We start from the raw sequence: 13,848 nt of genomic DNA, 5'->3' as shown, positions 1-13,848 counted from the left end.
ATCGCAGCGCATCACACTATGTTTTTCGCACATGAGATCTTGGGGATTACACTCTGATATGGTTTTATGATAATATGTGTTGATTACTGACACCTTGGTTGTCATGAAATATTATAATGAATGTTTTTGTACTGATGGTTTTATGTAATATCTTATTTAAAAATGAAATTTTTAGCCTTGAATTTTGGGATGTTACACAGGCTACGGTGGGCGTAGCCCAGATTACACCCCGTGTATGGCGTCCCTTGCCAAACTTTATTTTAAGCACTTACTACATTAAGACCTTTCACTCAAAGCTCAGATCTGGTTCCTAATAGCTCCATAATGGATAAAGTTTCCAGCTTTATCCATTAGGATGGTCCAAACAACCAATATCTAGTCTTTAAGTCTCAAAGGGACCAAAAATGCATCTTTCTCAAGCTAATCCATTAAGTCCACGTCTCCAACCTTTAGATCTAAACCAATATGATGTTTAAATGTATAAAGTTTCCAACTTTATCCATAACAAGGTCACAAACTTGCAAAATCCAAACTTTATGCTCTAAAATGACCAAAAATGCTAACACAAATTGCATAGCTTAATGAACAAGCACCAAAGAACAACTTTCCAAGTCCAATAAGTCCCAAGAGTGTTCCATATAGACCAAAAGGTGATAGAGTTGCCTCAGCTCCCAAAACACAAGCTCAAGGGAGCAAAAAGTGACAACTATGACAATTAACAAGATCTATGGAACCAATGAGCAAGTTTGAAGCTTTTTACATCCTGCGTAACTTGCCTACACACCTCAGATTTATCAGATCAAAGCAATAGAACCGTAATCCAACAACAAACCACAAGTGATGCCTTCATCGGACCTTATGCAAAATCGTGTGGGTTTGATACCATAAATGAACAAAAACTTATCACAACATCAACAACTCTATTATTAAATCAAGAACCGATTGGTTTTAATGAACAGACGAGAAAACCTCACTACATAAAACTCTCTAATTTTTTACATTCAAACTTACTACAACTCTAAATCTAATCTACTCTCAAATCTGAGTGTAAGAGCTAAGAACCCTAATCTAGAAAAGATAACATGTAGGTAACGCTCAAGAGGAGAACTAAAGAGAGAAATATGAAAGAAACCCTGATTTCATGTCACCAAATGAGTCTCATCTCAACATTAAATACTCCTAGCTGAACTTCGGGTCCAGATCAGAGCGACAAACCCGCGAGAATTCGATTGAAGTTTCATAACCTATACACTTTACACCCTTTGACAACAATTCTTTACCAAATATAGTTTAAATTAATAAACAAAAATAATTTATTTATCTCACAATAACAAATTAATTCAACTCTTATACCAACCATTTAACAAATAATCTCATGTTTAGTTTGCCGACAACACTAATTTCAACATAATAGTTTTTATATAACTTTTTTTCTTTTTTATTTCATCTCTCATCATATGTTTTATTTATACATGAATAAAATGTTTATAAAATTTATATAAAACTCATTCTCTATTAACATGTGGATATAATAAACCACAAATATACACGGTTTATTTACATGTAAATAAAGCGTATGATGAGTGCTAATTTTAAAAAATAAAAATAAATTGACATATATCAATATGAATATGGATTAATAGAGAATAAAACATTATAAATTTTGATATATTTGAAAGTTTTTTTTTTTTCTATAAACATAGCATTCTAAGATGGGTAGCCAATATTTATTCTTACATTCCCAACATTTTTATTATTCTCCACTGAACCTAATTCCCAAAAAAAAAATTGATTTGTCCCCAACGCCCCTTAATTTAAAGGAATTATAAACTTAAAAAGTTTTTTAGCATCCCATGCTTTTCATTAATTCTCGTTTCTCAAATTGTGTTAGTAGGTATGGCCGCAACTTGTTAGTATTATTATAGGTAGTTAGGTATCGATTTTCTTAATTGAATACCTAATTGAGACGTGAGAATTGATATGTCACCCGCCTTGACTACAGTCCAAATCTTATATGTTTCGCCTTTATATTCTTCTTTGGAGAGCTCTGGTGCCCATGTGAATGAGATCCATTAGTATAAAATTTGCTTTAAACGTGGGTTTCTTCATTAAATCGATCATATAAAACTAGTTTACCAAACTTAACTACTCCCACGTGTATTGTCCCGGCGGGATCGTAGCCATTGATCTATAAAAACAACAGAAAAGGAAAAAAGCCGCCAAGATTAATGCAAAGCAGATTGGTCAAGGTAAGTATGCACTCATATGAAACACGCATATGCAGATATACATAAATATGTATTCATATATCATATATATGTTGTTGTTCACTTAGAAAGAACATGAAGGATTTGCCCCATGATTGCGTAGTACACATCCTCTCTCGTGGGTCCCCTCGGGATGCTTGTCGGTTTGCAGTTGTCTCTTCGGTGATTAGGGACGCTGCAGAATCGGATGTTTTGTGGGATGAATTTTTGCCATCTGATTACCAAGAAATCATATCGAGATGTGTGTGTCCTGTGAAGTATAAATCCAAGAGGGATCTATTCTTCAGGCTTTCAAGTCCCCTTTTGATTGATGGTGGCATGAAGGTAATTAGCTTATAATCATTTTATTAAATGTTTTCTCTCTATATATTTTGTTGGTCGGATAGTAATCGTTTTTTTGTTTTATGGGTGTAAAGTTAACATTCATTGTGATGGCTCAACTATTCTTTATACCAAGTTACTCAAAAGAAAGCAAATTTTGTAGAATGCAATTGATATAATGATTAATATTAGAGTGTGACGTGGAATTTGGGGGTCCAAATGAATTTATGATCCGACCCAAAACAAAGTGGACAAACCCGAATTGTGAAATCAAATTGATAAGTGGGACACGTTCAGTTCTTTCAGATTTACTTGTATATGGGTTCGGCCCAATAATTACAAAGATTTTTAGTTAACAGTTGAATAATATAAGATATCTGTGGTTCATGTTCTTGGACGTAATTCAAAACTCTTTAGCCGAACCACATAGATTATGGTGTCATGTATTCTTGCTTATCTTTGATTGTATTGCTTAACAATTAAAAATCTTATTTGCCACAAATATTTCTCTTTATCCATTGATTGTTGATCTAACACTCGTGGTTTTGGATTGTAGACATTCTCGATAGACAAAGCGACAGGTAAAAGATGTTACATGTTAAGCGCAAGAGATCTCAACATCGCTTGGTCAGACAATCCACTCTTTTGGTGTTGGAAACCCATTCTACAATCAAGGTGATGTATAATGTACATCTAATAATCACCATAAATGCTCATTTTTATACATTTGATATAAAATAATCATATCTATCTCTACAACTTTTTGATAAATTGCTTTATAGATGGTCCTTACAACAAAATCCTTAAAATTTTGAAAATTTACTGTCAAAAGTCAGGAGAGCCCTTTTATGAGAAATTGGTGGTTATTTAGTGATATAATATGTAGTCATTACTCATTAGACACCTATTTTGATCATTTTTCCGTTATTACATATTATATAAGATTATATGATGATGCTAATTGTATTTATGGATTAAATATGAAACTTTTAATAGATTTGCTGAAGCCGTGGAGCTTAGAATGACAAGTTGGCTTGAAATTGAAGGAAAAATAAACACCAAACTTTTATCACCAAATACCCAATATCGAGCCTACGTCATTGTCAATATGGCATCTCATCGTGCATATGGTTTAGACATTTTACCATCCGAGGTTTCATTGGAAGTGGGCAAATTCCATTCGCAAGGGACAATAATCTTGTCTCCCAAACAAGGATCAAGCTCAAAATTTGGAGAAAATATTTCTAGGGTTTATCATGAACGAAATGACGGATGGTTGGAGATAGAATTGGGAGAATTTTACAACTATGGAATACATGAAAAAGATGTTATAATGAGGTTGAAAGAGATTGAAGGTGTCCATTTAAAAGGAGGGCTTCTTGTTGAGGGAATGGAAATTAGACCTATCTAGTATTATTATCAAAATTGGAAGTGTTTTGTACCGAAGTTGTAAATGTGACATATAACATGAAACTTGTAAAAACATTCAAACGATTTGTGACATGTTCACTTAACTTGGTGATGCAATCTAAATCTTGCTTAAAATATGTCTTGGAGTGCTAACGAGAACCATAAATAGCCCACGATTTCGGTTCATGATGGTCTAATAGCAAACCGTGTAAAAAAACATTAACCAGCAATAGCCGATTAAAATTGTAGGTGTTAATAGCAAAACCTATAAAATAATAATAATACTTCAATACCCTTTACTAGTTTACTTTTAACTTTTTTCAATTATCTATTTTTGTAATATTTTGAATTCCAAGCTTGTTCCGTAGAACTTATCATATGCCGACCTTGACTAGAATCCAAATCTTATCTGTTTTGCGGATATATTTGTCTTTGGATAGGTATGGTGCCTAATATGTGAACGAGATCCATCTTTAGTACCACATAGTCAATATATATACATTTAAATTAAAAAAAGATTATATTTAGAGAAAATTAATCGTAATCCATGACAAGTGGATAATATTATAAAATGAATTTCCAGTTTCCGTCCAAAATACACAGATTATTTTTCCAACTTGACTTGTAAAACCACACCCCTAGTCACGTTTGTGTTCCCACATAATGGCTGCCGCCGCCATTGATCTATAAAAGTTAAAAACTAAAACAAATAAACGAATAAGATCCCCAATGGTGATAAAACTTGTAAAAAAAAAAAAACAACAAAATATTACAAGTGATTTGTTAGCAAAGTAGAATATATATATAACATAAAAGTAGTAAAAAAAAAAAAAACACTTTGAAACGATTTCTTGACTTACTTGACAAGTTCATTGAACTTGATGATGCATTCTAAAGCCCGGTTAAAATCTGTGTCTTGTAGTGCTAACGTGAACCGAAAATAGCCCGGGATTCCAGTCCATGAAGGACCATTGATGCAAAGACCAGTGGCTCTAACCATTGCTTCTCTGATATTCGAGTCATTCAAAACGGCTTTCCAAGAGCAAGAAGAATTTTGTTGATTCAGCTCCAATTTTTTTCCTATGTAAGCAGATGGCTTTGCAACTATGGAAACACCACCACAAGCTTCAACTACCTCCCAACCACACCCCTCCAGTGTCTAATAGTCATACATAAAAAAGAAGACAGAGTGAGAGCTAACAAATTTGAAGCATAACTTTTCAAAGTAAAATGTTACCTCTTTCAGCTGTTTAAATCTTCCAGACAGCAACTTCCACTGTCCTTGAGTAGCATCCAAAAGATCCCCCGCTTTCTGCTCTCTAAGATCCAGCAACTTTTTTGCAGTATATCTAATAGTACTATGCGGTTTACTCAACCCTGAAAAATTATAAATCCCATCACCCCAAAACCTCCGATCTACAACCAAAAACCCAAACGTAATCCCTCCACTAACCATCTTAAAAAACAACCCTCCAAGCAAACACACATTAAAACTCGGTTTTCCCGAAATCAATTTCACCAAACTCCCATCCAAATCCCACTCTTTCAACCCATAATTCTGTTCAAACTCCACCCCAGAAAACGAAGTATCAATTATAACCCGGGCCCCGTATTTCGCACAAACAGTCAGCAAATTTCCGATTTCCTCATTGCTGTAGATCAAACCGGTCGGGTTTACCGTGGGCCCCGCAATATAAACCCATGGTTTACTCACGTTTTCCAATACATCACTGAGTTGATCTTGGGTCATTTTGAAATGGTTTTCGGGCTTGGTGACAACTGGCATGATTTTTGCATTTAGAAATTTGGCAACGGAAATGTAGTTCCCGTTTGATCCTGTTGGCAAACAGAGAGTGGCATTTTCTTGAATGCATGTATGGACTAATTTGGTGAAAATGGCTTGTGGGCAGTCTGCGTATATGAATTCTGAATTGTGATTGGTGGAAAAACCGTATGCGGTTTTGATGAATGTTTTGAGGCTGGGTGTTGTGTCGCATTCGGATTCTGTTACGTTTTGTCTTGCGAAGCTTTCGAAAATGGCGGATTTTACGGGAGTTGGAGTGGGGAGAAAGATTTGGTCCACATCCATGTGGATCAGGGGAGAGTTTTCGGTTTCTGTTATTGAGAATTCCGAGTTGGTAAGAACCGAGATTGCTGATGTTGAAAAGCCGATCATTTCACTGGATTTTGCATCATTGGATTCCCTCTAAAAAAAATAATCATCATAATAGGAGTCAAATCTAGATATATGTAGAGACGTCTAAAAGAGCTTTTAGCTTTACATACAAGACATAATTAAGTGAAAGAAGTAACCTCTGCAGGTGGATGTCGATCAGGAAGCTGGAATGAGAGAAGTTCGTTGAAAAGACAACCATAATAGTATTGGCTAATTAGTGCGATATTTCCCTGTAGTAGCTCCACACTCTTAGACAATGCCTTACAAATGGTTGGCTCTTCTGATATCACAAAAGCTACTTCAAGATCTTTATAAACCTGGAAAAAGAATTTCAGTACATTACAACAGAATAAGCCAAAAACAGAGACTGCAGATTACCTGATTTTTCAATAATCCACAGATAATAGCTGCATGAGGAGGCAATGGAGTTCTAGCAAGATATTTGAGGACCCCATTAGAACTGGGGAGGCTAGAAAGCTCAAACTGATCAGATATATCTATAAAAAGACGAGCTCCAATTTCCATTGTAGTCATTAAAATATGCTCAAAAGCAGAACTAGTAACAGCCTCAAACTCAGCCATCCCAGTAACCACAACTTGTGGCCGTAACTTCTTTATCAGCTCTATCATTAAATCTGATTGGCGTGGTGCTTCTATAACTGTAATTCCACTTGCACACGAATTATCATTCTCGTTATGCTGAAATTTTTAATCCCAAATTGTTATTATATATTGAAGTAAATGTTTAAAAGTTATTATTATATTTATTATACCTCCATCTGAAGTGAAGTTAACCATTGCCTGGGTAGGTGTCTGCTAAGATGATCATCAACAATGGCAAGACGGGGAGTAAACAATTGCAGAGCATTCTCAATTGCTGTAGCTCGTGAAGGAAACACAACAACATTCTTGCAACAAGGTTAACAATGAACAAGTCAGGAATGCAAGTTATTTCTCACAAAAAGATGTAAAAAAAAAAAGGAAAATAGCATTTTATTTTACTCTTTTTTAAAAAGGGAAGGAAGACTTCTTACATCAGCGGTGATTGGTACATGGTGGTATGTTTTCATGAAGCCTGCAATAAGATTCCGGAACCTTTTACTTCCAGATGGAGGCTCATATGGGAAGTGTGAATCGTCTTTCAAAACACTAGCAAGATATGCTAGGAAAGGTATCTTCTCATCAGCAACAGAGTCGTCTTCAAATGATAAATCCAAGGAATTGCTGATATCTTGAAACCCGTTTTTCAGAAACTCGAATATTTTTTTAACCTGTCAGTTTAGTTGGTTTAGTATTCAATCAATTTTCAGTAAGTAGTATCCCCATCAGCTATTTCTTGCATTTAGCTCTATAAATTAAAGAGGACCTGATTCGGTTGTCGAAGCTGACAGCTGTAAACTGACAAAGCATGAGAAATACGTCCACCAGCCTTCCCAAAAGCCCATGCAGTTCTAGCACAAATTGGTTGATCCCCAACAAGTCCCATGAAAAACTCAAAACGATGTGGATTTTTCTTCTCAATTTCAACTAAAGCCGAAATGTCAGTGTCAGAAGCCTGAAGAATTTTAGTCTGCCATAGCTGTGTCACAATGAGACCACGCCTTTGAAATAACCTTTTACAAACAGCTTGCCCTGGTCGACCTCCGATATTGAAAATCATGATTCCCATTGGTTTCATCACTTCAATTCCTTCTTCAACTGCCCTAGCAATTAGACCTAACCCAAATTGATCCTCAACAAAACCCTGTAGTGCACAGTAGTTGCTTAATGAATATAGAAACTCTTCACTTGCGTTTTCCGTGATAAGCTTGGACATTGCATCGGGATTTGGATTGAGAATCTACAAGACAATGAAGATAATTGAAAACATAATCTTGTATTTATCCCTAATTGTAAGCACAAGATGAAAAACAAGAGTAGCTGATTTCATAAGCAGACCTGTGGTATACATCCAACAATTCGTTCAAGCTCTATGTGATTATCTCTGCAATAAGATAGCAGATCAGATTCATAAAACTCCACTCTGTCGAGCAAAGTTTTCTTCTCGTGGTCATAAATAGGCTCTCCATTCTCATCGAAAGCATTTAAATACAAGTTTATCCAGGAAATCTTCACTGCTCTTGGATTTATATCAAGGCCATAAACCTGTAGGAGAAATTTTCATTACCATATTTCAATCAGCATTTCATTAGTATGGATGGACTCATTACCTTCGATGGCAACCATCTCTCGGCAATTGCTATTGATATCCATCCATTTCCACAACCAAGTTCAGCAACTATTTTGTCTTTGAAGATAGTGTCAGGATGTCTATTCAGCCCTTCGTAGAAAGTAAAGGACCAGTCCTCTGGCATAAAGATGCTGGGGATCACCATCATAGTCAGCTTGTTTCTCTTTTGATAACCTAAATCAGGCAGAAAAAGGTAAGAAGGCAAAGCAACATTTCGTCCAGACATACATTCTTCTGCGAAAAATGATGTATAAACACAAATTTCAACAAATATGGCAAAAAAGGAAGAAAAAAAAAAGTGAGTAAAGCTACGCAAATAACCAGTGCTGCTCTTTGCAAACCTCAATTGCAGATTTTAGTCAAAAAAGGGGAAAGGGAAAAAACATAGACGGTGACAAACATCGACAACTTCGATTGGGTACATATGTAGTAGACAGAGAGGACCTTCATTTTGTCCGAGATATACGTCTTGTATTTGGAAATGGTAAGTATCCAGACACTGATCGGACGCTCCATCGCTTTCGAGCTTTTTCTTGAGATGTGCAAAGAAGATCCTGGCTTCGGTTCGGGTCTTCGGATCCTCGAGGCGCTCTAGAAGTGATCTGAATGCACTGTAGGCAGAGTCACCTGACTGTGAACAGTCCTTCAAGAACTCATCTATCGACCCGTACAATCCCTTCACTGCAGCCATTGATGGAGAAAAAGCTTCCGAGTAATCGAATCGCGTAGAACGGTACTGCGAACAGTGTTGTAGAAGCTGCTAGAGTATATGTATATCCGTAGTATGGGTTTTCGCGCTATTTTAAAGATATTTACACAAATAGCCCGCAAATTATGCATGTGGTTTCACAAAATCTGCTAACTCCATCAAGTTTTGTCTGTTAAGTGAAGGGTATTTTCGTCATTTATTTTAGAAAAAAATAAAAAATAATTGTTTTAATATATAATCTCTCTCTCTCTCTCAATAACCCAACCACACACTCTCTCTCACTAAACTTTGAAGGGATGTTCACAAGAAAATCTGATAAGGAACCATGAAGATTCATATTGCTTGATAGATCCAGACTCTGTAAATCCTGCAATTCCAGGACCTTTGAGGGAAATGTTCCATGCAAATTACAAGCACCAAAATATGGTCCAAAAATTTCTTTAAATTATAAATAAAACATAGTAATCCAAATCATCTCATGAGAGTATAAGTAAAATATTTCAAAAGAACATATCAATCACTGTATCAAAATCATATAACAAAATATCATAGTAAATCATCCTAGACTAAAAGTTGTGGTGTCTGCCATACAGTCATTCCAAACTCTTCCTTGCTACTGGAAGTACCTGAAACCAAAACTGAAAACTATAAGCACGAAGCTTAGTGAGTCTCCCCCAACTACCACATACCATACACATAAACGCATACTACAAACATTGGGCCTAGCCCGCTACATCGGTCCCCGCCCGGCATCGGACGAATCCGGCATTAGAGCTCGCCTGACATTGAGCCCCGCTCGGTATACAGATATGTTTCTACTAGGCCCCGCCCGCTATACACATACAGACATATAATCATAATCAAGCTAGTACATAACAATCAACACAACACTATAATTGTTAGTCTCAAGGCCCCGCCTATCTTGGCCCCCGCCCATACTATGCTAATGATAAGATATTGAACCCCGTCCACACTCAGCTAGCGATGAGATACAAGTCCCCGTCCACACCTACCTCCCTACCAGGCACATACAAATATCACAAAGATAACAAGTATAACTAAACATGAATTCCTTCATTGGGCCCCGCCCGACATCGGACTTGTAACATCCCAAAATTCAAGGCCAAAAATTTCATTTTTAAATAAGTTATTATAAAACCAACAGTATAAGAAAACATATATAATAACATATCATGTCAAAACCAATACGTTAATAATCAAAGCAGGTCATCATAAAACAATATCAGAGTAAAATCCCAAAGATATAATAATATCAGAGTGTAATCTCAAAGATCTCAAGTGCGGAAAACATAGTGTGATGCGTTGCGATCGAGCCGACTCATTTCCTTTGAAAAGGAAGTACCTGAAACCAAACTGAAAACCATAAGCACGAAGCTTAGTAAGTTCCCTCATCATACCACATACCATACACTAACATACATAGCCAAGCATATCTGGGTGTCAGCCTCCCCTTCGGTCTATTTCAACCGGATAGCTACTGGGTGCTAGCCTCCCCTTTGGTCTCCTCCAACTGGATAACTGCCTAGCATATTTAGGTGATGGTCTCCCATGCGGTCTGTTTCAACCGGATAACATGCTAGCATATTTGGGTGCTGGTCTCCCCTGCGGTCTGTTTCAACCGGATAACTACCTAGCATATTTGGGTGCTGGCCTCCCCTTCAGTCTGTTTCAACCGGATAACGGGGACTATTTCACCCCTACCACTACCACATAATATCATAGCACATATATCATAATATGTCTATCATAACTGGGTACTAACTACCCCTTCGGTCCTTTCGACCGATACTGGGGTCTATCCTACCCCTCCTATCACATATCACATAACATCATAGCATACTAGCACATAATCATAACAAAGAGCAACATAGCAGATAATTATCACAGAGACAATCATCTTTACTATAACTCTTACTAGTGGGCCGACTATAGCACCTGGTTCTTGGTACATATTTCTTTTTATTTTTATCTAAGTGTTTTGCATTTTTGGCATGGGACTCGGCGAGTTGAAGGACCAACTTGCTAAGTAGAAGCGAGACGGGATGCGGGATTTAAGTGATGGACTCTGCGAGTCGGGTCCTGGACTCAACGAGTAGGCCCTGGCTGGACAAAAACCCTAATTTGAGGGTTTGCACCCTATTTAAACATCTCATTCAGTCACCCATCTTCCTATTTGCTCCCAGAAGACCCCCATAGCGAACCCCAATCGTGTGAGTGAAGATCTAAGGCCTTTTGAGTGATTTTGGTGCTTTTGTGATCTAAGAAAGGAAGGAAAAGCTTGAAGAAACAAGAAGAGGCTAGAGGGATCCGAGTTTGAGCATCTTCCACAGTGCATTTGAGGTATAAAGCTTATACCTTACTCATTATTATTATAGATCTATTCTTGAAGGAAGTTAGGGCTTCTAAGAGCCATTTTGGCTACCAACCATGATTGCAAGCATGGTTGAGGGCTAGGGTTTCGGATCCAGGGTTCTTGAGGGACCCTAAGGTAGAAAGCAATTGTTTTAGAACCCATGGAAAGCCTCATGTATGTTAGGAGTTCCTTTTTGAGCCATTTGGGCTCATTCTTCCATGCATGCACGTAAAGTTAGTAACTTTACGTGCTAGATTGAGCCTAAGGGCTTGGATCTATCTTTTGGTCAAAGTTTGTACATCAAAAATCGAGAATTTAGGGTGTGAACGTTACCGACTCGGCGAGTCCAAGGCATAAAGTCGCATATCTGTTGAGGGTCTAAAGAACTCAGTTGGGTGTTAGAAGGACTATAGAAGGTCAGAAGGAGCGACCCAACGTTTTGGACTTAGCCTTAGACTTGGAATTCATGGGACTCGACGAGTGCTAGAACAGACTCGGTGAGTCCAAGACAATCTCCTTAAGATTGAAGATGAACTCGACGAGTTGTTCATACAACTCAGCGAGTCGAGGTCAGGACTTGTTCATCAGATGAAGGTGAAATAGACGAGTTGTTCATACAACTCGGCGAGTCGGATGAAGGATCATTCGATGTTCTTATAGAAGAGGAACTCGTCGAGTCATCGCCAAACTCAACGAGTCGAGTCATGGATGAGGTCGTGTAAAGGGATAAGGACTCGATGAGTTGACGGCCGAAATCGGCGAGTCGGGTCAACTTGAAGTTGACTTTGACTTGGACTTGATTGGGGGTAAAATAGTCATTTTACCCTAAGAGTAGATGTCAGTTTCTGACTAAGTGTTTTGTGGGGATTGTAGCCGGAGGATTTCCGAAGCAGCAGTAGACAGAGACTTCCCACACGGATTATCAGCAGCTACTTGTTCGATGTGAGTTACCTTCCAGTAGCGGTGGGTCTACGGCCACAATGCCGACCCTCCAGTAGGAGTTGTATGTTAGATGATTGTCTTTGTGATATCATCTAGGTTTGCTACTACCTGATATGTTATATGCTGGCATGATATGTTATATGCGATAGTAGTAGAGTTCAGTTGTTAGGACCGAAGGGTAGGTCAGGCACCCCAAATATGTTTGACAGTATGTGATGATATGTTTATATGTTGGCATGATATGTTATACGTGATAGTGGTAGTAGGGGGGAATAGTCCCCAAGTTCAGTTGTTAGGACCGAAGGGCAGTTCGGACACCCCAGATATGTCTGATAGTATGTTATGTTATGATATATGTGATAGTAGCAGTAGAGGGGTGGAATAGTCCCCGAGGGTCGGTTGTTAGGACCGACGGGTAGGTCAGCACCCCAGAATGGCTTGACACGGGAAGGACGGCACCCCAGAATGACCGCATGGGTAGGTCGGCACCCCATAATGGTCATACCGGGTAGGTCGGGCACCCCATAATTGCCCGACAGTATATATGCTATGTGATTTTATGGTATGTGGTACGATGGGAGAGCTCACTAAGCTTCATGCTTACAGTTTATAGTTTTTGTTTCAGGTACCTCTTCAGCGTGAGGGAAGGAGCTGGCGCGGTAGCGGCACATCACACACACATGTTGGTTTTGGGAACTAGAGTTTCTTGGGATTGTACTCTGACATTATTCTTACTTTTGTGAATGGTTTCAGACATGAGTTGTGGATTTTATGAAAAGTTATGTTTAGATGGTGTTTTCTTATAAATAATTTTACAAGTCGATTAATTAAAAATGAAATTTTTGGACTTGAAATTTGGTTTGTTACACCGACCTTGGTGCCTTAGACCCACTTCTACTGGAAGGTAACTTACCTCACACTGCTGAAGTCCCATAGACAAAACTCTAGCAGCTGGATGACAGGTCCTCGAACTGTCAATCATCAAAATAACACCCAATCAGTAATTGGGTTCCAACATATACCCATAAGTTCATGCTTGGGGTAAAAGACTGCTTTACCCCTATCTTAGCTTGATTCAAGCCCAAGGCCTGGTTTGAGGGATTCGAACACACCTTCGGGGGTGTCTGGACTCAAACCAAGGGATTAAAAGATTTTTACGAAGAAAATGATTTTCTAAAAGCTAAGTTAAAGAATTTTAAGAAAGATCAAGATGTGTGATGTGCGTGACCGACCGAGCTCAAGTAAATTTTCCCCAAAGTACCCATACAATGTTTATATTATGTTTAACAATTTTAGTAGAACAACATGCTAGAATAGGACTAAGGATCTAGGAATGATGCCTTATGTGTCTGCTTTATGTGCTTCGGCTTATGAGGATTGCATGCTAGTATTGAGTAGACAGTAATATGATAGCCTGTT

General features: G+C 37.9%; 2 protein-coding genes across 4 annotated transcripts; one reads left to right on the top strand and one right to left on the bottom strand.

Moving 5' to 3' along the window:
• The first annotated feature begins 1,958 nt into the window (after nucleotides 1–1,958).
• Nucleotides 1,959–4,082, top strand: LOC111905932 (F-box protein PP2-B15). 2 transcript variants are annotated; one of them, XM_023901664.3, is made up of 4 exons: nucleotides 1,959–2,249; nucleotides 2,340–2,591; nucleotides 3,145–3,263; nucleotides 3,585–4,082. In XM_023901664.3, exons 1-4 carry the CDS (start codon nucleotides 2,229–2,231, stop codon nucleotides 3,997–3,999), a joined length of 807 nt encoding a protein of 268 aa, XP_023757432.1. In that variant the 5' UTR covers nucleotides 1,959–2,228; the 3' UTR covers nucleotides 4,000–4,082. The 2 variants fall into 2 exon arrangements, with proteins under 2 accessions (XP_023757432.1, XP_023757433.1); XM_023901665.3 differs by having other exon boundaries at nucleotides 1,961–2,249; nucleotides 2,336–2,591.
• Nucleotides 4,083–4,532: 450 nt separating this feature from the next.
• LOC111905933 (methionine S-methyltransferase) lies at nucleotides 4,533–9,095 on the bottom strand. Of its 2 annotated transcripts, none has more exons than XM_023901667.3 (11): nucleotides 8,849–9,095; nucleotides 8,385–8,578; nucleotides 8,113–8,319; nucleotides 7,541–8,014; nucleotides 7,209–7,445; nucleotides 6,948–7,082; nucleotides 6,553–6,873; nucleotides 6,312–6,491; nucleotides 5,236–6,204; nucleotides 4,859–5,157; nucleotides 4,533–4,698 (listed from the first exon to the last, which is right to left on the bottom strand). In XM_023901667.3, exons 1-11 carry the CDS (start codon nucleotides 9,093–9,095, stop codon nucleotides 4,692–4,694), a joined length of 3,270 nt encoding a protein of 1,089 aa, XP_023757435.1. In that variant the 3' UTR covers nucleotides 4,533–4,691. The 2 variants fall into 2 exon arrangements, with proteins under 2 accessions (XP_023757435.1, XP_023757434.1); XM_023901666.3 differs by having other exon boundaries at nucleotides 4,533–4,682.
• Between the last annotated feature and the right edge of the window lie 4,753 nt (nucleotides 9,096–13,848).

Source organism: Lactuca sativa, chromosome 9, assembly GCF_002870075.4.
Source record: "Lactuca sativa cultivar Salinas chromosome 9, Lsat_Salinas_v11, whole genome shotgun sequence".
Lineage (NCBI taxonomy): Eukaryota > Viridiplantae > Streptophyta > Magnoliopsida > Asterales > Asteraceae > Lactuca > Lactuca sativa.
This window is presented reverse-complemented; position numbering and strand designations above follow the sequence as displayed.

Excerpts from the sequence above, each read along its gene's own strand:
- LOC111905932 (XM_023901664.3), top strand. The coding sequence starts at position 2,229 with ATGCAAAGCAGATTGGTCAAG. Across the intron at positions 2,592-3,144 it reads TGATTGATGGTGGCATGAAG|ACATTCTCGATAGACAAAGC; the intron begins GTAATTAGCTTA and ends TTTGGATTGTAG. Across the intron at positions 3,264-3,584 it reads AAACCCATTCTACAATCAAG|ATTTGCTGAAGCCGTGGAGC; the intron begins GTGATGTATAAT and ends AACTTTTAATAG.
- LOC111905933 (XM_023901666.3), bottom strand. The coding sequence starts at position 9,095 with ATGGCTGCAGTGAAGGGATTGTACGGGTCGATAGATGAGTTCTTGAAG. Across the intron at positions 8,015-8,112 it reads TTGTTGGATGTATACCACAG|ATTCTCAATCCAAATCCCGA; the intron begins GTCTGCTTATGA and ends ATTGTCTTGTAG. Across the intron at positions 6,874-6,947 it reads TAACTTCACTTCAGATGGAG|CATAACGAGAATGATAATTC; the intron begins GTATAATAAATA and ends TAAAAATTTCAG.